This window comes from Pimephales promelas, chromosome 8, assembly GCF_988280905.1.
Source record: "Pimephales promelas chromosome 8, fPimPro1.hap1.1, whole genome shotgun sequence".
Lineage (NCBI taxonomy): Eukaryota > Metazoa > Chordata > Actinopteri > Cypriniformes > Leuciscidae > Pimephales > Pimephales promelas.
In genome coordinates, this window is record NC_142776.1 from 29,712,474 (window position 1) to 29,738,445 (window position 25,972).

At 37.6% G+C, this 25,972-nt stretch overlaps 1 protein-coding gene across 13 annotated transcripts in view; it reads left to right on the plus strand.

Moving 5' to 3' along the window:
- The window catches only part of cadpsb (calcium dependent secretion activator b), an 81,409-nt gene that overhangs the window by 53,424 nt on the left and 2,013 nt on the right, over nt 1-25,972 (plus strand). Inside the window, exons 12-31 of one of the 13 annotated variants that reach the window (XM_089134342.1) lie at nt 2,349-2,485; nt 2,593-2,780; nt 3,144-3,248; nt 4,092-4,193; nt 4,919-4,982; nt 5,201-5,324; nt 9,029-9,097; nt 9,922-9,954; nt 12,045-12,151; nt 12,645-12,674; nt 17,477-17,633; nt 17,770-17,911; nt 18,904-19,065; nt 21,019-21,174; nt 21,309-21,456; nt 21,792-21,866; nt 21,963-22,046; nt 22,240-22,272; nt 22,364-22,471; nt 25,820-25,924. In XM_089134342.1, the coding sequence (XP_088990468.1) occupies nt 2,349-2,485; nt 2,593-2,780; nt 3,144-3,248; nt 4,092-4,193; nt 4,919-4,982; nt 5,201-5,324; nt 9,029-9,097; nt 9,922-9,954; nt 12,045-12,151; nt 12,645-12,674; nt 17,477-17,633; nt 17,770-17,911; nt 18,904-19,065; nt 21,019-21,174; nt 21,309-21,456; nt 21,792-21,866; nt 21,963-22,046; nt 22,240-22,272; nt 22,364-22,471; nt 25,820-25,924 (2,129 nt within the window). The remainder of the gene's footprint in view (nt 1-2,348; nt 2,486-2,592; nt 2,781-3,143; nt 3,249-4,091; nt 4,194-4,918; nt 4,983-5,200; nt 5,325-9,028; nt 9,098-9,921; nt 9,955-12,044; nt 12,152-12,644; nt 12,675-17,476; nt 17,634-17,769; nt 17,912-18,903; nt 19,066-21,018; nt 21,175-21,308; nt 21,457-21,791; nt 21,867-21,962; nt 22,047-22,239; nt 22,273-22,363; nt 22,472-25,819; nt 25,925-25,972) is intronic. The other 12 variants (XM_089134333.1, XM_089134335.1, XM_089134340.1 and 9 more) reach the window with 12 other exon arrangements.

The following is a 25,972-nucleotide window of genomic DNA, read 5'->3' on the forward strand; positions in this document are numbered from 1 at the left end:
CTTAATTATTCCGAGTTTCTCAGTTATAAGGCTTCTTTGCCATTCATTCTGATGTTGAACTTTTCTCAGTTTGTCTATTGTCTATCCTAGCTCATTTCCTCACTGAGTTCTTCATCCCTACAATCCCGTGTCTTTTCCTGTGGCTCTATTCTTTCTTTTTTTTTTTTGTCCTCTCTTTTAGTTTAGTCTACGTTTCTATAATTGTAGCAATATTTTACTTGGCCAAAGGATAACATAACTTTATCCAAGTTCTTCTAATTAAGCAGATCTTTTTTTGTTTGTTTTTGCACTTTATTTTTAGCCATATGTATTCACATATTCACATGGTTATTGTTGTTATCTACACACACTCACCCTGATCATTGGTGTAACACGATGCACATTCTTTCCTCACATTTTCTCTCATTGGACCACCTCATCACTGCACAGAATTAGATTATTATTCTATTGCTAATAAAGTAAGTCATTAGGGGGTCAGTTTCTTTTTTAGAAATAACTTACCTTTTCTTTTACTATTTTCTCAAGCATGTGCATAGAACTTAAAATACATAGACTGTTTAGAGATGATTTTGGTTCCAGTTTTTCAGTTTATGTCTTTTAGCATTGAGTACATCTACACTACCAAAAGTTTGAGGTCATTGAGGTTTTTTTAAATTTGCTTTAAAAAATGTGTTTATTAAGTAATTAATGTTTATTATAATTAATGTTTAAGTAATTAATGTTTATTATTCTGATAATTATTTATTAGAAACTATGCTTTAAAGGGCAAGTTCGGTATTTTACACTTAAAGCCCTGTTTTAAGATTGTCTCTGATGAAATAGAACGGTTAAGATTGAAATTTGGACACATGCACATTTCGGTATTTTTACATTAGAAAATACCTGGTTAGTTAATTATTAATTATATATCAAAAATGGCAAACATATCTCACCTAGTTTCTTTATTCGGCATTTGCACTTTTATGAGCACACAATCCATCTTCTCTCTTAAAATGAATGACACAGAAACCGAAAATTCTCGGACCAGGCAGCATGTGTCCTAATTTTAATCTTAACTGTTATATTTCATCAGAAAAGGATCTTAAAACAGGGCTTTAAGTGTAAAATACCGAACTCTTGTCTTTTAAATGGATCAAGTGACAGTAAAGGCATTTTTAGATAAATGAATCCTGATTTTTTTTTTATCATGGTTTCCCCAAAAATATTAAGCTACACAACTGTTCAATATTAATAATTAATTTATTGGGTGGGTCTAAATAAATCGAACTTCTTCCCACTCAGTTTCAAGCAATTGACTGATTTTATGCCTTTTTTATATGTCAATAAAATAAAATAAATTCATTCATTTATAATAATAAAAAGTATTTTTGAGATGATTTCTGAAGGATCATGTGACCCTGAAGACTGGAGTAAAATTCTGAAAATTCACCTTTGTGTCAAAGGAATAAATTACATTTTAAAATAATATTACATTAGAAAATGGTTATTTTAAATTGTAATATTTCACAGTGTTGCTGTTTGAACTGTTTTTTTATCAAATAAATGCAGCTTTGGTAAGCATAAGGTATTTTTTTTATAAAACCCAAACTTTTGAACAATAGTGTATATGCTTGTAAATATTTACAAAAAACAACACTTTTAACAGTTTTTTTTTCTTTTAAAGGAAAACAGAGCAAAAATATTCATGTCCCACTCATATATTTGTCAATTGAAAACTGTGCTTGTCAAGCCATTTCATGGGATCTTTAAATATTATCTTAGAGATTTAGTTGATGCTGTTGTACTATTAAATTACATTAAAAATAAAAAATATAAAATACCTGATTAGTTAATTATTCTATATCCAAAAGGCAAACAAATCTCCCCTAATTTCTTTTTTTTCGGCATTTGCACTTTTATGAGCACACAATCCATCTTCTCTCTTAAAATGAGTGACATTAATCAATCGCGAATGGCAGAATCTATTGTATTCATGTGAAAGAAACTACATTTGGAATTACGCCACTTCCTCAAGGCCATCGGTGGCCTTTTACTTACAAAAGCTTTTGATTGATAGAACAGGAAGAGACCAGGCCCTGATCAGCTCATGCATGCACGTCCAGAATGAATGTGAGCTGAGAGATATCCCTCAGTTCCACATTTGCTAGGTCCGATTGAACTGCTTGACTTTTCCTGCAAGTTGACAATGTGAAAGCTCAATGTCCTTGATTCGCCATAGAGGGCTCATTCTAGGGGGTTAGTTTTTTTTGTGGTGAGAGGAGAACAAATCATTCTCCTTGCTGTTTGCTAATTTCATCTTCCTTGAACCCACCCCCTCTCCCTTCCTCTCCCATGATTGGCTGGAATAGATGCTGACAGAGCACAGAAGCACGGCATGGATGAGTTTATCTCAGCTAACCCATGTAGCTTTGATCATGCCTCGTTGTTCGAGATGGTGCAGAGGCTCACGTTGGACCACAGGCTAAATGACAACTTTGCATGTCTGGTAAGTATTTTTTCTGTAATAATGGTGACCTAAATGCAAAGCAACTAAATTCAACATGGTTTCCACAGAATGTTAAGCAGCTCAACTTTTTCTTTTTTTTTTTCTAGGGATGGTTTAGCCCAGGTCAGGTGTTTGTCCTGGATGAGTACTGCGCTCGGAACGGGGTGAGAGGATGCCATAGACATCTGTGTTATCTTGGCGACCTACTGGAGAGGGCAGATGCCGGGCACATGATTGACCCGACGCTGTTGCACTACAGCTTCGCGTTTTGTGCCTCCCATGTTCACGGTAACAGGTACAGGCTTGCGTAAAGATACACTGCGTTATTGTGAGGTTAAATGTCGGGAGAGATACAATCATGGAAGCAGGGTGAACGAGAGTGCAGAACCAAGGGCGCTTTGCAAGTCATCAGCATATTTTAGTGTTTTTTTTCTTTAGCGTTTATTATATTTTCCCCTGTGAATGCTCTTTATAATTTTGCCAAATTTTGTTTGATTTGTTGTCTTTTGTTCTCAATCATTTTTTCATTTCTTTTCCACTTTCCAAAGCTCAGCAGTATTCTTTCAGCCACTATACTTTTTCCATTCTCCCCTTTTTTGTGTGTTATTTTCATTTCCAAATCTCATTGTGTTGCTCATTCATTACATGTTCCTGATAGTCAGAAGGGGTCTGAGTTACAGGGGGCTGGCTCAATGTCAGGAGGGAAAAAGGAGTCTAAAAAAAAGAGGAAATGTAAAACACAGCTGGCCCCTGAGAGCGCAAGGTAAGAGGGCTTATCAAGGATATATTCATATCAGCATCATATTTTATATTGTGCGATAGCAGCAAATGTATCTCACACAGGGTGACATTGTTTATACAGCTTAGGATATCCTAAAAGTATACTGTAGCTTACCCCAAACTAATTGTTTTTATTTCAGTTGAACATTACAGTTGAAACCTTAACATACATTTTTTTTTGGTCAACTATTACTTTAAAGTCATTAGGATATTTCATAATGTGACATATTTATCTTGATAATAAGACCAAGATCCTGCATCAAGAAGATTTTGATTTCATTGAATTCATCCCTTCGAAGCCTGTATGCACTTGTACAGCACGTTTAGTTCAGCTTTCTCTTCCCACTGACTTGTTGAAAGCATATTTATTATTGTGCTGTAGCTAGGTGTGTATTACATATATTTTAATGAAATATGGTGCCCAATTGGAGTTTTGTGACATCAATAGCTGTAAATTTAAAAAATGGGTTGGAAAGAATGTCCCCCATGTGTATCACAACAGGGTCCCATCTGCTGGGTACAAATACATTTAGAGCCAGTGTATTAGATTTAAAAAAGCCAGACATTGCTTCTGGTTAGATGTTCTTTTTGGGCTGTTGTTCTTATTTTATTGTTACAAGTGTGATATAGAGCATACTGAAATGTTAATGTGGTTTGATTAGCTTTCGCTGAGAATATACAGGGCTTTATAAAACAATTATGTTGTATCATAAATCAGTAATAAATCAGAACAAGGCTTTCTTTTGATTTTATTGCTTTCGTCTTGGCTCAAAATTGATCTTCCTAATCAATTTGCAAATAATGGCATGTTTTGCTTGTAAAATAGGCCGGATGGTCTTGGAACAGTAACGGTGGAAGAAAAAGAGCGCTTTGAGGAAATCAAAGAACGATTACGTGTCCTTCTGGAGAATCAGATCACAAACTTTAGGTGAGTATGTAGACGTAAGGCATTTATTGAACATTTCACAGCCTGTACTATAGCAAGAAGACTGTGTACACCAGTGGTTCTCTTGGTTTTGTTTCAAGACACATATTTTATATTGAACATTGAGTGCCTTCCAACATCTCATTACATTTTTAGTGTACGAAAGTTGACAAAAATGTTCTTTAAAATCGTACATTAAAATTTATATCACCGCTGGCTGCGTAGTCCCAACAATATCCAAATTATTTGGCAGCGCAGGGAAATTGACAATTTTGTAAACACATAAATAACAGCAGAAGTGATTTATCAGCTTAATGCATGCAACAAATGCTGGGACAGATATTGTATTAGGCTGAACATGAGAGATGCACAGCCATTATGTGCATAAACATGTCAATGTTATTTCAACAACAGAGCTCAAATTATAGCCTGTGCAAATCAAGCGAAACACTCGCATGTGGTTTTATTTTTCTCAGTGCGTCTATACAGTTTTGTTTGTGGTTTTCAGCATTTGATGTCAGCCACAAAAGATATGGGAAGCATTTTCTTTAAAAGAGTTGCATTGTTTTTCCCCCCTTACTGTCCATAACCCATTTTTGGTTCTCTTCCCACCAGTCAAGAATCACTGATGTACACCGTTCTGGGTTTTTTTCTCAACGCTGCATCCAAAAATATGTGTATTGTATATAGGATTTTCTACAGACACAATGTAATTTTCGTTGTTGTAGGTATTGCTTTCCGTTTGGTCGCCCTGAGGGAGCATTGAAAGCCACTCTGTCTTTGCTGGAGAGGGTAATGACAACATTGCTTATATTGATTCAGAGTAGCAGCAGTAGAAGGAAAAGAGAAGCAATTGATGGTATTTTGTTCAGTACCGCCTGCCTCTGTTTACTTGCTCTGCCATGCATCATTATTTCAAATAAATAAATAAAAAGTTTTAAAAAGTATGACTCATTCATACCTGGACATTTATGTCACTAGATAAAAAAGTGACAAGTGTTTTTTCACAGGTGCTTATGAAGGACATTGTGACCCCAGTGCCGCAGGAGGAAGTCAAGGCTGTGATTCGTAAATGCTTAGAGCAAGCAGCTCAAATTAACTACCAGCGCATCACTGAATACGCCAGAGTAGAAGGTGACTAGCGTTACGCTTTTCTTTCACAGCATTATGATTTTAAAGCACTTAACCATATGATGATTTGAACCAGAAGGGAACCTCAGTGCTTTTAACTTTTTTAAAACTCTGTTTACTTTCATTTGAATCAATTTAATGCATAAACTGTGGTCCATATTTGAATAATGTGCTTTGAGTAAATTATCTGTTCTTCTACTTTCAGTTTGTGCAAAGAAAAGAAATTTAGGTTTGGTTAATTAAGATTTTGTTTGAATTGTAGATGAATTAGTAAGTACAAGGGCTTTTTTATTTATTTAAAAAAAAAAAAACATATATAAAATGAATTGCCTGCATTTTTATTTGATTTGATTTGATTATTTGATTTCATTTTACACCAGAGCACATTCTTGAATTACGTAGCATCTGTCTTGTTTGAAATAATATACTTGTTTCTTCTACGGTCAATTACTGCTTTTGTTTCTTTCTCTGTTTTCAAGAAAAGTTTCAATGTCTTCTTGTCCATTCTCCTTTTGTGGACTTGTGTGTAAAAATGCATTCAAATCCACACAAAGAAGAGCTTCTGACCATTTCATATGTGTTGCGATAACATAGAAGATTGGATATTGGACATTTTTCAGATGCTCTCCACACATTCTCTTTTCTATTATAATGGCTGAGAACAGGTTGATAAATGACATCAGGGTAGATAAATGGTTACAGAGGAGGAAAATGCAAAATGAGTCTGTGAACAGAAAGGAATGCAGGAATGGGGAATAATCTTGCAGTGAAATAAATTAAGTATGTGGGAAGGAGCGGTTGAACGGTGGAAGAGTCCATTAGAGGAAAATAGTTTGAGGGAAAGAGCAATGAGATGAAGAGGAAGCATCCACATGAAACAATGCCAGGCTGGGCAGCAAGTGTGAAAGAGGATTAAAAATAAGCAAAAGATTGGCAATAGCGATGGGTTTCTGTTTGTACAGATGTAGGAGGCATTGAGAGCTGGTTTTGAGGAGGATGTTTGTATTTAGATGTTCGAAGATATTTTTAAATCATCGCTCTGAATAAATGCTCAAATATTTGGTTCTGACGCCTATTTCAAACAAGGTGATAAACCAATGATACAAATGCCACAAATGGCTGAAAGTCTTTTAGAACACAGTATCAGTTTACAATTGTGCGTCTCTAATAGGCCTTAACTGCTTCTTTCCTGATTAAATAAAGTGACACTGTTTCCTTAAGTATTTATTTTAACAGTTTTTATCAATTATTCATTCTCGTGTCAATTGAATTGATTTTCTTTTCTTTAGTGGACTATTTCGCTCTTTGTCTGCTGCCCTTTTCCATACAACAACAGTGTCTGAAAAATAGTATAAAATCAGTCAAATTTTGAAACAAGAGCTTGTTTTGGCATATTAGAGCTTAGTGGTTTGCTATTGGCTAACCTCAGCCTATCGGATGCTTGCTTTCCGGGAGGCGGTGTCGGTATTGGGTCTGTCGTCAGTGGAGTGTTATGCTTTAAGGTGGGATTTTATACAGTTCCCATGGCATATACGACATTCGTAATGTCAAAGTTCCGTAGCCTTGATAGGGAACGTCTCCGGTTACTTTCGTAACCTTGGTTCGGCAAGGAACGAGACATTACGCTCGCCGCCGTGTTCGCTACTTATTTTAGCATTTGTTCGATTCTGATGATTATCGAGGCTGCATCTGCTTTAATAGAGAGCCTAAGTCCCGCCCCTCCGCTTCCGGCTCATGGGACCTTATTTCGGAAAAAATATGAATGGTAGTCAATGGCGAGAGACAACTTATCTTTTTATTCCGTCTGAACTGTGCCCTCAATTACACATATGATGTTTGTGAATTTAAAAGATAATTCTGAAAGTCAAAAACGTCGCAGTTTGTCATACAACAGAAGAGTAACATTTAGTTTTATGTGAAAATCGCTATGTGAACTACATCTCCCGGGAAGCGAAACGAGATCCGCTGCTCGTGTGTGTGCAGTCTGGTACAAAACACTTAGGTAGGACGGCGTAACGTTACGATTATAACATAGAAACAATGACAGACAGCCTCAGTAAAGTTAGCTTCATTCATTGAGAGAAAATGTGCGCCTTTGGGGTTTGTAGTCTTTGTAATTACGTATTTATACCTCAACGATTTACATCAAACTGCGACTTTCTTTACTTTAAAATGTATCTTTTAAATTGACAAACATCATATGTGTAATTCAGGGCACAATTCAAACGAGATCAAAATATTTGTTGTCTCTCGCCATTGACTACTATTCAATTTTTTCCGAATAAGGTCCCATGGTGGTCGACCGGAATGGGAGGGACTTAGGCTCTCTATAGACGAATCCGGCGAAACTACCGGAAATAAGCGGGGCGCCATTACTGAGCTGTTGCTGGGTAGCGTTGCGCCATTGCCTCCTATTGTTTTAGTTGCAACTTGCGTCCACTGGAATAAACAGCCCGCGATTTACGACTGTCACTAACGTTACAACGTTATCCCTTGTATAATGTCGAGTGGGTAAACAGTTTCCGTTATAAATTGTTTCAATGGTGGCAGTAAAATTTCAATTTTGAAGAGGAAACACTGTGAATACCCCGGGTCGACTGGCCCTGTCTGGTGCCGTACGGTTTACAGATTTCCTGGGCGAGTACAAGACGTGGACATTCGCGTATAATAACAATTATTTAATGACATAAGTAAAAAAATATAATAAATATGTGATATAGTGATCAGCAAAATCTCCTCTCTTGCTATTTTTTCTATTAAACTAACATGCTATGGTCATTAAATGGCTTTCCTGAGCTAAATGTAACGTTATGTGACATAATTGTTCTCCCGCTGTTATATTGACCTCTTTCCATGGTTTAAAAACACTAATTGGTCGATATTATGTATACTTTCTATCTGTAACGTTACCTTACCCTTGCCTGTTGCAATGTGAAAATGAGATAAATAATGGACACAAATGAAAAACATGAATTTGTTTATTTGATTTCATTTATTTATTTATTGTTGCCAAATGGACAGATCTTTTTATAGTTTCCTCGTTAGCAAACGTTAGCCTAGCTAGCTTGCCAAGCTATTTTCATAAATAACGTTAATCTGTAAGATCGTTTGTACCTTCATCTATGACTGGAGGCCACTGCAGTCACAGATCAAACCAACAAGTCATTCTGCCTGGCTGTAGCTGTCATCGAGGGTGAGTTCGCGTTATCACAGAGGTTTGTTTACATACCGGTGCATATGTCTATATGCCTGTGTAACAGCTCAGTAATGGCGTCGCCACAAGATGGCAGCCTACACAGAACGCTCGTCGGATTCGTCTATACTGCAACGTTGTCAGTATTTGCATATTTGCGTCAGTTGGCCAGCTTGGCTGGCGTTAGCCTATACGATTTCAGCAGAAGTGGAGAAGGAGAGGAGTTCCCATATACGACATTCGTAATGTCTCGTTCCTTGCCTCTCAGACGTTTTCCACATCTACTTTATTATTAATTTTTGAATTTAGAATTCAAGGGTGATTGTGGTTTAAGGGTGATTGAAGGTTTTAACCATCAAATCATGTTGTATTATCGAACGTTTTCCAAAAACAGTTTTTATTATTCTTAATGAGAACTTCCCTTAACACAAGACATCCCTTCACCATAACCGACCCTTCACCCCCTTTCCTCTGACCCCAAACTCTTGCATGCCGAAATCCTCTTTTTCTTTAGGAAAAAAGAGGGAAATGTATGATCATCCTGTCTACTCCTTGGCAACACAAGTTATGGATTTAACCATCCGTGAGTAACAACTCCTCACCCCTCGTTCTTTACCTCTCTTCCATCAAATCAACCCTCCACCTCGCATCCTTCTCTGAACTTTTCTGTTTTGCCATTGTCATACAGATGACAGACACTGAGTAGGCAACGATACGTAATGTTGCGATTCAAATTTCTTTGGCAGAGATGTTCCATCTGTTTGTAATACGACATGACTGATGCATCCGTTCTGCTTTCTCGTGTTCATTTTTGGTTGAAGCTCCTGTTTGTGACTTGAATGCATTTTTACTTTGCTCGCTATTTTACTTTGTCTGAGTGTATATCGTTACTGTGGTGTGGTAGGTGATTACACTGGGGGGTTCCAGACACATCAACAGGTGACTGAGCTACCGGGAGAGCAGGAGTTAGTAAACGCGTACGAGCTATAACTTACGTGTTCCAACATCACAAGTTTGTCTTGTTTGTGATTACTACAGCTGTGTCCAATTTGTCATGCAATCGAACAATGGCTATTGTCTCTTTGTACAGTATGTCCTTCAGTTGCTACTGTGCTATGTGTTTTTGTTCTTGTCGTTCCAGGTAAATATCTACATGTGTGTTTATTTGCCTTTTTATTATTTGTATTATTCTACATGAAATATATACTAATTCTCTGGAGAGCAACCAAGAGTGAAATGACCAGGGATCCTGCAGTGACTTTTGGCTAAAACATGCCACCTTGAGGAATAATTTTTTTCCCTCCAGTTTTCCCTTCTCTCTCTCCCTTATTTCTTCCTCTCCTTATGTTGCTCTGACTCTCTTTTATTTCTTTCTCTCTCTCTCTTGCTCTCTCGCTCTCTCTCAAGTTGAGAAAACTCTAAAGGATCAGAAGGATCCAGGTGAAGCTATGTTTGACGTCATCCCCTGTCCCCTTCAACACATCCTGGCACATGACACAATTACAGAGAACTTTTTTTAGTCTGAAAGTCCTGTATTCACCATGACACAAGGTCCACTCTTGTGCAATTTTTTGTGAAGATAGTATTCTTCTATCAATATATGCACAAAATTTGGGTAAAAGCTTATTTTGTGTTATTATGCCTTTAGAAAATGAGAAGAAACACAGTCTGCCTAATGGTGTTTCATTATGCAGACTTACAAGAAGTAATTCTATCTTTCACAAATGTTTCAGTGGCATTTTTTTCAATGTGTTAAAATGTGAACGGAGAATGATTTGCAAATATTTCTCTCTAAAGCACTGGGAATAAGATAATTAAAGTATATCTGAATCTTGACATCAGTGGATTTTCTAAATAAATGGTTCTCAATTAGTTTTGCTTCAGAACTTAGATGTTTCATTGGGCACCAAGTGCTAAACCCACATCATATCAAAATGTTTTGTAAAAGTAAAAAAAAAAAAAAATAGAATTTTATTATTATTACTCCAAACTTAATAATACTGTATTTAGTTATTTTATTTTATGTTAGGTTGAAAATATGCCAAATGGTTTGTCTAATTTTTCTACATTTTATCCACTGACAGATGAATTAGCTCTAAAGTTTGATTTTACACTCTACATTTGACATCATCAACAAAATGGAATGCCAGTTTGTTGCATTTAGATTTGTTGCAAACTGTTTTTGAGTCAAAACCCACCAGTTGAGAACTACTTTTCTAAATCACCATCCATTTAAGAGATATTTTGCTTCTTTAATTCCCAGTCCTGGTTTTAGAAATGTGACATTTTGGACACATTGAAAATAGATAAAGTATGAAATTTGGATAATGGTAATCATAGATTATCATTAGATCCATTGTCATTACTTTATCATGTTGTGTTGATGACATCATGGCCTTAGGAAGAGTTAGAATGAGCTTCTATCAGATATTAATGGTTCAGAGTGTAGTAAATTTCAGTACAGTGCCCCACAACTCCATTAATAACCCACAAATTTAACAGACCAATAAACCATTGCCATAAAAGTGAACATTTCACACTCTAGACACCAAGATTAAAGAGTCAGACGAGATGATTAATAAGTAATGTCCTTCATGTCTGAAGTAGCATTTCGCTCAATAAATGAAAGATTTTTTTTTTCTCCTTCAGTGGAGAACTCGGCATTGCTGAGTTGGTCGGTATTTCTTTATTTCTTTAGCTTTTTTGGTTTTCTGTCTTATTCATTTCATCTTGTTCAGACAAAAGTTGATTATATGTTAAAATCAGAAACACTATTGTGTGTCCTGATGTCCTCATTTCATCAAAGCGTTGCATATGTCTGAGAATCTGGTCTACTCTTTCTCTCATGTGTTGGCCTTAAATGAGAAGTCCTACTAATTAATAGTAATATACTGAGATAGATTAAAAATACAGTTTAAAGATTAAATGTATATAGCGTACAGTGGGGTCTAAACGTCTGTGTCCGCATTCAATATTTAGAATTAAAATCCGGAATTAAAGTTTTAGGCTTTAGGAAATGTTATGGCGTAAAATAAATAAGGTATAATAATGATTTTGCATTTCTTCTGCAAGATTCTGAAATTTGTGAGTGACATTGATCAATTTTGTACAACTCTAAGCGTCAAATGTTTTTACTTCATGGAAGAAGCAAAAGATAAACACTAAGACACTTTATGTTGATTTTTATTTTATTTTTTCATTTAAATGATCGTTGATAATATTTGTGATGACGAAATACAAGACTCAAGACTTCTCAAGACTTTTGAACCCCAATTTAGCTGCAAACATTTTTGCCTCAAAGATTACTAGGAGCATTCTAGTGTCTCTGACATCAGTTAGGCATCTTTTCTTGAAGTGTTATGAGTGTCATCAACAGTGTTGTCATTTCTGCATGCTCAGTTAGGTATTTATGACCTTAGTTTCTTTAGACTGCATTGTAGTCCTCATGACATCACAGATTCATAGAATAAATATATTTATCAACAACTGTAATATTAACCATCCCTCTTCTCCCCACAATTCTGCTCCAGAGAATGTAGCTAACCTAGCTACGCCTGCTAAAAAACTGGAGCATGCCATCCGCCTTGCGGAATTAGTCATTGAGGTTCTACATCAGAACCAGGACCACCACGCAGAGGTGAGTCTGGACTCGCTCTCTCTTTCCCTTACGTTCCCTCTCTTTTTTCTTTATCTAGTACAAAATAAGGTTGATTTAAAGTGCCAGTGGCTCCTCTCTTATAACGAAAAAGGCAGCTGTGCAGTTTGCAATGTGCAGTTTGTATTAGTGTAAATTAGTGAAGTTCACTCTCCCATGAGATCCAGGTCTCTAAACCACTTTCCCTGGATCTATACTCAAAGAAAGCCTCAGAATACAGATTGATTCTGTGTTCTAAATGTTAGACAGATTCCTTTGGAATGCCTATGAAAAAGAAAACTGAAGATGCATTATAAATAGTGAGCCAAGTACAGGTTTCAACTGTTATTATAATAATTGGCCTGTTTCAACAGTTACTACTCTAAGAACAAATGCATTTTTGGCATTATTCCGAGATGCAATTTGAAGTATTAGGTAATCCATGGTCTTCCTGAGATTTATAGATTTACTGTATCTTTCTGAATATGCTTAACAGGCTGCGGTCACAAGTACAGGAGACCAGTCGGTACAGTATCATGTTTCTTTTTTTCTTAAGTTGTCATCACATAGTGTACCTTTTCCCTCAAGCATGTCGATTCACGCAGCTAAGGGCTTTTCTGTTATGTCTGGGTGGATGGGGCAAGGCGATGCTTAAAGAACATGATGGAATTGACATAAAGTGTTTAGCTTTGGTCTCTTGGATTTCTGGGAAATGAAATACCTCCCCCTCACACACACACACACACATACATGCACGCACTGAATATTTGAGTTTAAGCACTTTATCTTCAAGACATTATGATAGAACCATCTGTAAATCATTCTGTTAACATGTGTGAAACTACAATGCTAGAGCTTTGTTGCTGCCCAACTGGTGGCATCATACTATATAACTATTTGAAGGCCATTTCAACCTTAGAGTAAAAATATCCCCCAATTGTGACTTCAAATCTCACCATTGCGACTTCGCTTCTCATTATTGCGAGTTTATGACTCACAAATTTCGCAATTGTGACTTTTTGTCCAAATGTTTTGGAAGAAAATTGTCTATTACCAACACTTTGCACATACATCACTCTCTACATGTTCATGTTTTTCTTCACCATTCACTCCATGGTGTTGTTGCAGGGAAAAGAGGTATGTGGCTAAAATGAATGCAATGAAAAAAAGGCCCTTACTGGCTTGTGCATGAGCTATGAAGAGTTCCCTTCCCCTGTAATGTCCCATTCCTCACAACGTGAGGGAATGTATTGCCGTGTCCGACATGGGTTTGTCTTAATTCCTCAGCATTGTGCCTGTCAAGTCTCACTTCAAACTCCTTGAAAGGCTTGCATCCCCCATTGGCGCAAAGTCAATGCTCAATAATTCCTTTGCTTCCAGGGAATATGTTTACATATTTACGCACCCGCAACACTATGTTAACCTTTCCCAATTTGACGTGTTCCCTTCTGCTAGTGTATTTGAACTAGAGGTCTTCTCAGGTCCTACCCAAACTGAAACAATTCTTTCTTGAACCCGACGTGCATAAATAAAAAAAAAAGAAACAGAAACCCGAAACAGACCATATAAAATTTGAGTACGGCCATACCTTTTTTAGACAATTTTACTCTGTTACCAGGCAGAAACGTCTGCACATGCCTGCAGCCCAGCATGCCAGTGGCAAGCGGTTCATTTTTCTACCTGGATTTACACAGGTTTTAATTAGAGACGACAAATGAAACACCACAGCAGGTGTAGATTTAAAAGTTTTACCATCTTCCGACCTTATTTGTTGATAAACATTAATTATCCGATTTATATACATTAGATGCATTGGTATATACAGTATATATAACACATATTGATTGATAAATCTATATTTGTTTTAAATAATATATTGATAAACGCATGAAATAAATAATGGAAAGTTGGCCATTTTTTAAACAAACGCAGGCACATTTATTTCGGCTACTACTTTCTGATGTGACCCATTTCCCAGGCACTCGTCAAAGTTTTGGACCCGCTCTGTCGGAAGTCGTGTTATCTGATTGAAGTGGATCCGTGAAGACCTCTAACTTGGACTTAACAATCCCTCGAAATGACCAAATCAATGCCATAACATAGCCCTCTTCCCAGGACCACTCTTGCTGATTTTAATTTACAGTAAAGTTTTTGCATTCAATCAGTATGTCAATGTAACACCTATCCAGCGCTCCCAGATTAGCAAGAAGGGCCTTGGGGAAGGATTCATGGGTTTCTTGGATTTGGTGTCTCTTATCGCTCTTTACCACACTTTACTTGTCTGTCTGGTTAAGCTCAGCCATATGCATTGCCCTGCTACGCTAGCAATTTTTATATTAAGTGCTAACATTATGAACCAAGTAGCTTTTTCAAGATTTAAATATGAAGTATGCAGGTAAGTGCTATGGTAAGTCTGGTCTTAGAGCTTGCTATCCCTTTGTAGCAGAGCGGATTTGTGTGGGGAAAAAGTTTCAGCGCTCTTTGAAGCTGTGGGTATAAAGGGGTAAAAAAAGGAGGTAGCATGCAACCAAAAGGGAAGGATTAAGCCTCTGATCAGATCCCTGAATGGGTTTATCACTGGTCGGTTGTTTTAATTAGAAGAAAAGGGTTTTATGCCAAGACTGCAAGTAAGCTTGATTGATTTAAGAAACTCCTGCTCAATACCCCACTTCAGGCCCAAAATTTATGGTCACTTTAAGAAATTAAAGAAGAAATATTCATCAAACCATATGCTTCGCCAAGTAAAGAAGCCTGCTGCTTGCAGTCTTTGGCGTATCAGGGACAGCAATGTTGCATGATCGCAAGACACATCCCCATCCCGACGGTAGGGATGGAGTGATGTGAACGGTTGAACTACATCTTCCATTTGGAGGGCAAAAGCATGCAGGAATTTCTACCTCACTTGCATGAGAACTACACCTCCTCTGGCATCTTGACTCCACTGGGAATTGAGCTTGATATAGGAAAAATGGAATGACCTCAGGTCACAAATATACAAACATTTGCAACACAAGATTTAAGGTGTATCGTCATTTTTTAGATTTGAAGGACAGGCCCTCTTATTAACAGAGTTTTAGTTTAATTACTCTTATTTTGATTAAAATGGTTACTTTAGAGGGCCTCATAATTCTTGAGATATGCAATTTTATATAGAATATTCATATATTTCTTATGGTGAAATGTTTTTTCACAATATTTAGACTTTGTTTTGAAAGCTATGTAGTAGAATTTTCTGTGTTGCAAATTTATAAATGGTTTAATGTAAGTCCAGTTTTAAAGTCCATAATGCTTAACTTTTATAATGCATAAAGGGGAGGTTCAGAATTTTGGACATTGGGCCTCATTTCCAAGTTAGCCTTAGTGTTACCTGGTGTTATTTATCAGTGGAGACAGTTTTCATCTGAAAAAAAATTAATGTGCGATTAAAACGTTCCACCAAGTCGTCTGTTTGTGGGTTCAGTTCGCGAATGGTGCGTAACGTCGTGCCTTGATATTTCTGCTCTTAGCGGAAATATTGCGAAGCGGCACTGCTTCTGGGTATCTCGTTGCATAATCCACTAGGATTAATGCAAAGCAATGTCCCCGTGCAGATCGTTCTAATGGCTCGATGAGATCCATGCCAATTCTCTCGAAGGGGACCTCCATTAAGGGAAGAGGGCACAAAGGTGCTTTTGGGTTGGCCGTGGGTTCACCAACTGACATTCGCGACAAGACGCGAATGTCATCAAACGATTTAGTGTAGCTGCCTGCCCTAAATGCCCAGCCATCGGATTACAGTGAGCCGCCTGGAAAAGCATTTCCCGGCGGCTCTTCAGAACTAATAACTGAGTTGTATCTTGCATTGTCTGGGTGTCCTGGGTCACCCGATACACCTTATCTTTTATAATTGCAAAATAAGGATATGTGAGCGGCCGGTCAGTCAGGGTGGAGGGGCTGCCCGTCGATTGTACGGATCTTTTAAGTGTCTCCCTCGACGTTGTGTCCGTCGGCCATCAGCCACTTGCGGCACGCATCCCAGAGCTGCTGCGCAAAGACGAAGGGTCGGCTGGATTCCCCTAGCGCAGTCGCATCGGCCAGTCCACAGGTGGCCAGCCCCAGGCCTCGGCCAACCTCTCGAACAGGTTCAGGAAGCCCTTCGGGTCGTCCTTTGGACCCATTTTGTGGAGGGACGTGGGCGGGCCGAGGCTGGAACTGGTGATGGTGGGGTCCGAACCTCTCGAGTACACTTTAATATACTCAAAAACAATAAAACAGTGGCTTTTACATAAACTCAGATCACGTTCAAAGGACACTCTTTCCACTTTATAAAAACTATCACTCTTCCTGCTGCATCAGCTACTCTTTCCACTTCAGCTTTCTCCGCTCTGACGGCGCGTTGTGTACGAGTTCCCAGGCAGGCTCTGCTCTCTCGCACCAGTCTGCTTTTATGTGGTCTCCTCATGCCAATTACTGCAATCAGTGGGTGGTGATGGCACATTGGATAAGACACATGCCTTTGGTGTGAGAGACCCGGGTTCGAATCCACTGTGAGACACCAATGTATGTATCCCTGAGCAAGACACTTAACCCCTAGTTGCTCCAGAGACGTGCGACCTCTGACATATATAGCAATTGTAATTCGCTTTGGATAAAAGCGTCAGCTAAATGTAAATGCTCTCCTGTTTCATATTTCGCTGAACCACGCCCCCCTCGCCACAGCGGCATAATACAGGGAACAAAGTATTACTATTACAATGCGATGAAAGGGTAGTTTTATTTCTAACATTATTCTCTCAACAGACATTTACATCGATAGTCTGGGGTTATAATTTATTTGCTTTGGTGTACTGTGGACCATACTGTGTATCCTGCCATTAACTTTTTTAATGGCAGGATAGCAGTTACCGTTGACTCATGCTAGCCTAGCACTAGCGAACTATGCAACTGGAAGGACTGGATGAAAATTTTTGAAAACTGTCTCCACTGATAAATAACACTAAGGCTAACTTGGAAATGAGGCCCAATGTCCAAAATTCTGAACCACCCCTTTAACCCTTTAGCTGTGTAAACTGGTTATTTGAATGCCTTATCTATTTAATACACATTATGACCTCAAACAATAAAGCAAAACATGAATCCCTCAGAACAAAACTCTTACTTCAACCTTATGGCTCAAATGAAGGGCTATTTACTTTACAAATAGATTTACAAAGTGAACGAGTGAAATATTATATGGCGGACACTTAACCAGTTTACAATGTTTTTCTTGACAAAGATTACGTTTTACACTTGCGATTTCTAACTTTCTGCTTCTTTCTCCATTCTTTCTTCCTTTACTGGACTATCAAGGCCTTTGCATGGTGGTCAGACCTGATGGTGGAGCACGCTGAGAACTTCCTGTCGCTCTACGCTGTTGAAATGGACGCGGCTCTTGAGATCCAGTCTCCTGAGAGCTGGGACAGTTTCCCGCTCTTTCAACTTCTAAATGACTTCCTCCGTACTGACTGTAAGCACTTCTTCCATCACTTGGTTAAGGGTTCTGAAAGTAAAAGTGTTATAACTCTGGATAAAATAGCTATTTTAATGTAAAGGTTGGGTATGTTGTAATTGTCACAACCTGATATTTTTTTTTGTTTTTATAGATCACCTGTGTAATGGAAAGTTCCACAAACATCTGCAGGACCTGTATGCACCTCTTGTGGTGCGATATGTGGATCTTATGGAGTCCTCCATCGCTCAGTCCATTCACAGGGGTTTTGAGCGGGAGTCATGGGAGCCTGTAAAGTAAGACACCACTTTCTCAACAATGTGCGGTGACCGGGAGCCAGGGCCTTTTAGGGCAAAACCATCACCAAAAAAATGTAAAAATCAAATATACATGAGATAGCAGGTGCAGGCATATCCTCATCCTTTGATGGATATTGTTCTCTGAAAAATCTATGCAGCTAATTGAATGAAACCCTTTAGGATCCACTTAGATTTTGTCAGGTAAAATCTAAAACCAGTTTGTTTACGCCATTGGAACCATTAGAATCGTTAACTAAATAGAGTGACCTTAACCCTGCGTTACATGAGAAAGCTGCCAAACATCAGAGGAAGTTCACCAAGTCCACAATCTATCAGTCTTCAGTCAGTGTCTTGCCGGTTTCCATCTTTTTTTTTGTGATCTAACCCTCATATTGTGCGCTTTAAACAAAATGCTTTTTATCTCCTAATCAATTGTTCTGTCATGCTTGATTTTGGTTTGCATGTTCATTTTAATAATTTTGAACCAGATCCCAACGAACAGATAACAATGTTTAGATGACCTGCTATCTTTAGAAAAGATACAACCTACTCAAATATTCCCAGCCTAACACAATACTATTCTGTCAATTAAGTTGATGCCCCTTGAGAAATATGTCAGTATGGTTTTCTTCATTTGTTTGCTGTCTGTTTGTATGTATGTGTAAAACCCGATCACCGTCCTCTAATCTTTCAAGCTGCTGTTTGTACTCGCCATGGAGAAATTCTGCTTTTACTTCCTTTTTATACAAGTGTGCTGTTTTGTCTATATTATTGACCACAAGTTTCTACTCTGTTTAAATGTGCCGTAGATTCTCTCCTTACATTTAATGACCAGTTTTATGTGTCTGCTCTTTATGTGTAAAGATGGTCTTTTCCATTTCTCAGTTTCTATTCTTTTGTATTGTATGTCTTACATTGCATTATTTGCAGCATTCCACACTGCCACTGTTATGGATTTTTTTGTTTCTTTTTTTTGTCTGTTTCTGCAGGAGTTTAACAAGTAATCTGCCCAATGTGAATCTACCAAATGTGAACCTTCAAATTCCCAAAGTACCAAATCTTCCCGTGCCAGTAGCAGGACTATCTGTTAACCTTCCACAAATGCCTAGCTTTTCCACTCCGTCCTGGATGGCTGCTATTTATGACTCTGAGTGTGTATTCAATGCATTTACCTGAGATCTGATGCATTCAAAAGGCTTCTTGGCATGAAAATGTTTTGAGTGGCTTTAGTTAACTTATCTGCAGTTGAGTATTATTGCGTTGCAAGATATTTGCTACATTTGTCAATAGATAAATAACATTCGGATTATGGCTATACACAAGATAGCTACTTGACTTGCCTCTAGAATCATTCTCATGTCAAGTAGCCTGCAAAGGGTTCCAGACAGGCTCATGTGATTTTGTTAATTGAAATGAGAACTGAAAAGCTCCTCATTTTCCTCAATGTGCATGCCATTGAGGTTAAACTGTGGTGTTGAGATCTGGATTGCAACCCAAACCTACAGTCAAGACAATAGTTTTTTATTCAAATACAATTCTATACAATCCATACAATATATCAAGTAGTATAGATGGCTTTAAAGCCAAGAAAAACCACAAGTAAACAACTCATAATGGAATAAAGCTCTTTTTGATATTATGGGGTCTTTAAGTTTAGTCATTCCTCTCATTTCTTCTCTAAGTAATTAGTTATTTGAAAAAAGTCATTCCCTATTTCTGACCAATGCCATTGTAATCAATATTTAGCTACTGTTTCGTTCTCTTTTGCAAGTGATTTCTAAAAGTGGGACATTAGGCTTCGTTGATTCTAGATTCAGAAGTACTGGTAGAATCATGTCAATGGTAAGAACAGATGTTCCCTGAGAATAGCGAGGCAGTGAGGTGTTCTAAAACAGTAAAAGACATTGGGTTTTTTTGTGTGGAAGGTACCAGTGGGTATGGGTTGGTAGAACTCCCTGCCTGGTCATAGCTCTGTCACTGTGTTGGTAGCTGATGCTCTGAAGTAGAGGTTACTTCAGTGTAGCTGGCATCCAAGGCAGTAGAAACTAACACCCAAAGAGTTTAAACATCAGAGTGGGCTTTTTTTCAACAAATACACTAGAACGCCATCACATTTACAGTTAATCACTGAATCACACTTACAAATTTCAAACTCAGTTCATACTGTACATTTCTTGAACCTAACCAATTCCAAGATTGCAGCATGATTGATTCACTCTTATGTTTTTACTCTAACCTGGCCCTTACGACACATCTGTCTACTCACGATGGCAGCGTCCACAGAGTCGACTGCATGGTGTGTTTTGATCTTGGGACCTCCAAGTCTTGATATAGTCTTGGTGGGCATGGGTGGTGAGAGAAAGCCTTTACACATTTTAATTATTTGGCTTAATTGTATAGTTCGCACAAAAGTAAAAAAAATAATTTACTCCATGTCATTCCAAATCTGACTTTTATTTCCTTCTATGAAGCACAGAATGTAATACAATGAAACTCAATATTTTGGACCCCATTGACTTTCAATATATTGACATATATAGAGATATATAAAAATATTCTTTTGTGTTCCAAGGAATACATGAATTTGGAATGACACGAGGTTGAACTCTTTAAGAATTATATTGTGTATATATTGAGACGTCTTTAACATTTACTCCAAGGAGGATTGATTCTCCTACAAGGTAACCAACATGTCATTAAGAGCATTGGCTTCATCTTAAAGCACCATCTTGGTTAACGTCTGTAACTATACTTTTGCAAGCCTTCTCTCACCATGACATACCTAGACCCCTGTCCTTTAGAGCAAGTTGACAGAGCAAACTATGCATGAATTTAGGCCAGTCCTACAGGGTTTAATAACCACGCAAAAATGCAAGTTTATTGATGTGTTTTGTAAACACACCAATCTTTTATTTTGCCATGCACTGATTGTGCAATCACATTCCCTATCAAGTACTCAATCCATTTCTGAGGGTCAAACTTTAGGACTGCCAGTTGGTGTATGGCTAAAATAAAGCAATATTAAAGTCTTAGATACTCTGCATCTTCCTTAATACCTGAATATCTTGAGCTCTTGACATCTAACATCTTACTATACCTGGCAGTAATGGCTCGGGAACATCAGAAGATTTGTTCTGGAAGTTGGATGCCCTACAGACCTTCATCAGGGACCTACATTGGCCGGAAGAAGAGTTTGCCAAACACCTGGATAACCGTATGAAGCTCATGTCTAGTGACATGATTGAGACGAGCGTTAAACGGTAAAATAGTGTCTCGTAACTAAACAGACTCAAAATGATTGATGGCACACATGAAGATTTGAAACGTCTGTTAAAAACGAATGATATTTAATGCAAGATGACTCATCTATTTCACACACTTTGCTGGTCAACAGCACCAAGGGAGCGTTTGAATCGAAGCTGACCAAAAGCAGCCGTTCCACAGACTTTCGCATCCCACTGTCCTTATGCACCATGTTCAATGTGATGGTGGACGCCAAGGACCAGTCTGCAAAACTATGTGCCATGGAAATGGGCCAGGAGGTAATTGGCAGAACTTTTTCTGATTGTTGTGACTGACAAAAGCTTGATCTATGTTGGTACTTTGACATATCACATCATCCTCGGGAATGCCAGAAACTTTATGCAGTTGTTTATGAGAGTTATATATAACAAACTGTGAGTGAAATCATATTATATACATAATTTGGTTTCCATTAATTATAATTTTCATGTTTGGTCAACCTCATTAGTTATTAAAACATGCAGCCTTGCAAAATAAATACTGTGTAAACCAGTATATTTAGTGACATCCACACTCTCTACAGCTGTCTTTATATATGCACTGAGTATTTACTATATCTGTCTTCACCTTTTAGAAACAGTACCACTCTCAAATCGATGAGCTTATTGAAGAGAGTGTAAAAGAGATGATTTCTCTTTTGGTGGCAAAGGTACGTTTTTGAGAAAATGGCTGATATTACTGGATTGTTATGAGTCTAGTTGAATTGTTTGGTCAATAAGTTATTGGTTTTGTGCCGCCTGAACAGTTTGTGGTCATTCTGGAGAGCGTACTTGCCAAGATCTCCAGGTATGATGAGGGAACCCTCTTCTCCTCCTTCCTCTCCTTCACAGTAAGAATCTCTTTTATATTTTAGTACAAATTTTGGACAAGTAATTGTTGTTTATCTATTTCCGTATTTCAATATGACAGCAGTGCTGCTGAGCTTTACTGTAAATGCTCGAAAATGTCTTTAGGTGTTAAACATATTTGAGAGCAGCACAAAATTCTTATTGTACCTTGAAGGAACTTTTTATTAATTTCAGGTGAAAGCCGCATCAAAATACGTGGATGTCCCTGTGAGTATTAAAAATTCACTGATATTTCTCCTTATTTTCAAATCTATTTTATGCAAAACTAACATTTTCTCTTTACTTCCCCCTTCTACAGAAACCAGGGATGGACGTCGCGGATGGCTATGTGACCTTTGTCCGTCACTCTCAGGACATTCTGAGAGATAAGGTCAATGAGGAGGTGTATATAGAGAGATTATTTGATGTAAGTAAGATGCCGTAGCCGCCTAACAAAGGAGGGCCCATCCAAAATGTGGCAAAACAATGGGGCATACGAGGGATAAGTCACATTTTGAGTGCCGAGCCTGGAGACCTTACATCCAGACACATAAGGCCAATCATGACCTGAAGCTTTCAGTCAGCTCCCTAATGTCTCATTGCTGTGACTTCCTGTTCCAGCTCTCTGTGCTCTGGTGTTTCATTAGCCAAAATGCATTGGACCTTTGTGCTCTGGTGTTGTCTTAGCTAACGTTCGTTGGACTTTATGCTCACAGCAGTTTCTTGTTTAAGAGGCAAAGTGTCACCAAGTGGATTATTTACAAGACAGTGCTCTCAAAAGTGTGAAATGTGTTTAAAACCCCAAAATGACATTACACACTATTTTTTACATTTATTTTTGAATACTAGCAACATCGCTGACACAAAAACGGCTTCATATGCTTTTTTTTTTTTTTGGTTATACATTTTTTTATGAAAAACAAATATGTAATATGGCAATAAGGGAATTTCAAAAAACCAAAGCAATTCAAGCGTATAATATCGTTTCATGTTTTTTGCAAGTCCAAAAAAATAATTCCTAATTGCTTTATTAATAATTCCTTTATTTGGCGAGTTTTCTCAGCAAATATTAAAATACAGCTAAATCAATGCCCTAATTTTAAAATATCAACTATCGAAGGGTATAAGAGAGCACTGTTCAATTTAGAAAAATAATCCTTTGTGATTTTGTGAACATGTGTCTTCGTTACACAATGGCATATATGTGTGTTTATATATTTTGATAAGAAATGTAACAGATGTGTGGACCAGTGGTTGTATTGGATAAGTGAGTGTGTGTGTGAGGGGTTCGTCAGCGTTTTTTATTATTATTATTATTATTATTTCGTTTTCTGTTTTTGTTTCCAGTATAAATGTGCATCTGAACATTTAGTTGTGTATCACACCATACTGTAATCAGATGTGTGTATCAGAATATTGTGGGGGGGAAAGCGTGTGTGTGACTGTTAGGAAGAGTATTGCGTAACGTTTTGCAGCTTTACTTGCTTGTGTTTGAAGCATTTGTGACACACATCTTATGCATGCCTGTTGGATCTGCCTTTTTATTTAAAATTCAGTGCTTGTTATGTGCATTGTGTGTTTTTTTTGTGTGCAAGTTTGCAATAATGCAGCTAACATCCAACCTCAAAGACCCACAATGAATCTAGCATGTTTTTGCTCTATACTTTCAGTCTGGTGCTGTAAAAATGTCTTAAGAATTCTGTCCTAACTAGTCATCATCAGTGAAAGGCTTAGAGGCATGAAATCATAAGCCATTATTAAAATAGTAAAATTTAGAATGGCAGCTGCCATGTAGTAACAATTGATATTGTACATTTTGTACAAGCCAAGAACAGAACAGCATATATAAAGTTAATGATTCCCTGAGTCATTCCGGTTCGAATTCTTGCTTGGACATTTGCGTCAAAACAGACTGAAATTGTGGAACTTCGTAAGGTTCAGTGTGGTCTTATGAGGTCAATTGTCAAAAGGGATATTCAGCTGAGGGGAGGGCTGTACGTCACTGTTAATTGCCAATTCAACTATTACAACAACTAACTTTTTTAAAACCGCTCACCCAAAGGGTTTAATTTTGTAAACATAATTTGTAATACATAGTAAAACATATTTTACAGATTTTTTTTTTTACAAGAAAATACTATTTTAAGTCTGTCTATGCTTAATTCAGTGTGTTACTTACCGTTTCTTTGTAATTATTTGTGAAATTAGCAATTTCTGAGTGAAACGTTTCAATGTAAATCCTACACTACATTTTTTTTTCGGTTTTCAGTGCATGGACATGAATGATACTTCAAATTGAATGGCTTGATGGGGAATAATATCTTGGGACTAGAGCATCAAGGGGATCTACAACCCTCTATCTTACAAGCTGGATATGTCTCTCTCAGTATCATGGTTTGAATGGGGAACCATTTTATTTGTAATAAGCAATTTGTTTTACAGATTTTGGCTGCATGCAACTATTTTCTGTATGTCTGTGATCTCATTTTCATTACATTCTCCCTCTCTAAACACTTTGTACTCACGTTATCCTAACCCTAAGATAGCATCCTGACTCATTCTGCATTCCTTCTAGGACAAAGTGGAACTTATCTCTAAATGTCCTGATGTTTGATCACATTCTGTCGAGTGGCATGAGTTCTAATCAAATAATCTTCCTGTGTACATCTTCTAGCATGACCCACCTCCTAAAAATCCCACCTCATGCACAAACACACACACACAGCTCTCAGCCCCGTGCACTCACCTGCACTCTTTGCATGCACTGCACGCTCCGACCAGTCACCTCTTTGAAGAGGACAGGCCAAAACAGAAATCAAACCATCGAATGACTCTAATAATACAGCAAGAAATCTGATTTAATCCAGTCGCATATCAAGCAATCATTTGTATAAACTTAAACATGAATTGGCAAGCCTTCAGTTTAATAGGAAAGGCTATTTGTACCTCTTGAGAACTGATAATAGCCCACTTCAAAACTCCCAGATTGACCTGTTCACACAGAGTAGGAAACAGCAGTTCCTCTTCGAGATGATAGTTTACCTCATTCATTGAACCACACATGTGCTGTTCTCTTTGAACTACAAAGCATTTAGGTCATTCTGAATAGGCATGGTTCTAAGATTTAGAGATTTGCATAAAGATAAATACTTTCGAGATTTACATAAATATAAATATGGTTTAAGATAACAGTACAACACTTTTGCCTGCAAGTGCCGTATTCTCACTTTTCTTTATTTTATTAGTTTGTTTCTGAGAATTCTGATTGTGATTGCATTAATTTGTTTTTGCATTAATCTTGGGGAGGTGCTTTTGGGTGATTTTTATTCATACACGAGTGCTATTTCATAACATTAAGTATGGTTAATTATTGGGCATTCTCGTTTGGCTTTTAAAATCAAAATCCTTATTCAAATCATATGTTACATAACCAGAATTGTTGAAGTTGTTTGAACCTTAGGTTATGGGCTAAGCTGTTAACGTAGGGCATTGTTTTGTTATTAATTATGCAGTTTTTTCTAATGCATGATTTATTTTTTCAGATGGTCGTACTGCTGGCTCTTGAAATTAATTTCAGATTCTCTGACTAACCTTGGTTCTAAGTGAGGGTGTGATCTTGTAAATGTTGGTGTGTGTGTATATGAATGGTGTGCGTCGGTTCGTGTTGTGTAAGATTACTTTATGTCTGTTACGTCTTACACATGCTGGTCTTTTGCCTGCGTTTGTTTGTCTGTCTGTGTTTTGCTGGAGAATGCTGTGTTTTTGTGCTTTGCAGCAATGGTACACAGCCACTATGAATCTGCTGGCGACCTGGCTGACTGAGCGCATGGAACAACAGCTTCATGTCTATCAACTCAAAATCCTCATCAGGGTTGTAAAGGTATTTTTTTTTCTAACTTACATGGAAGTGTTAATGCTCTGAAGCTGA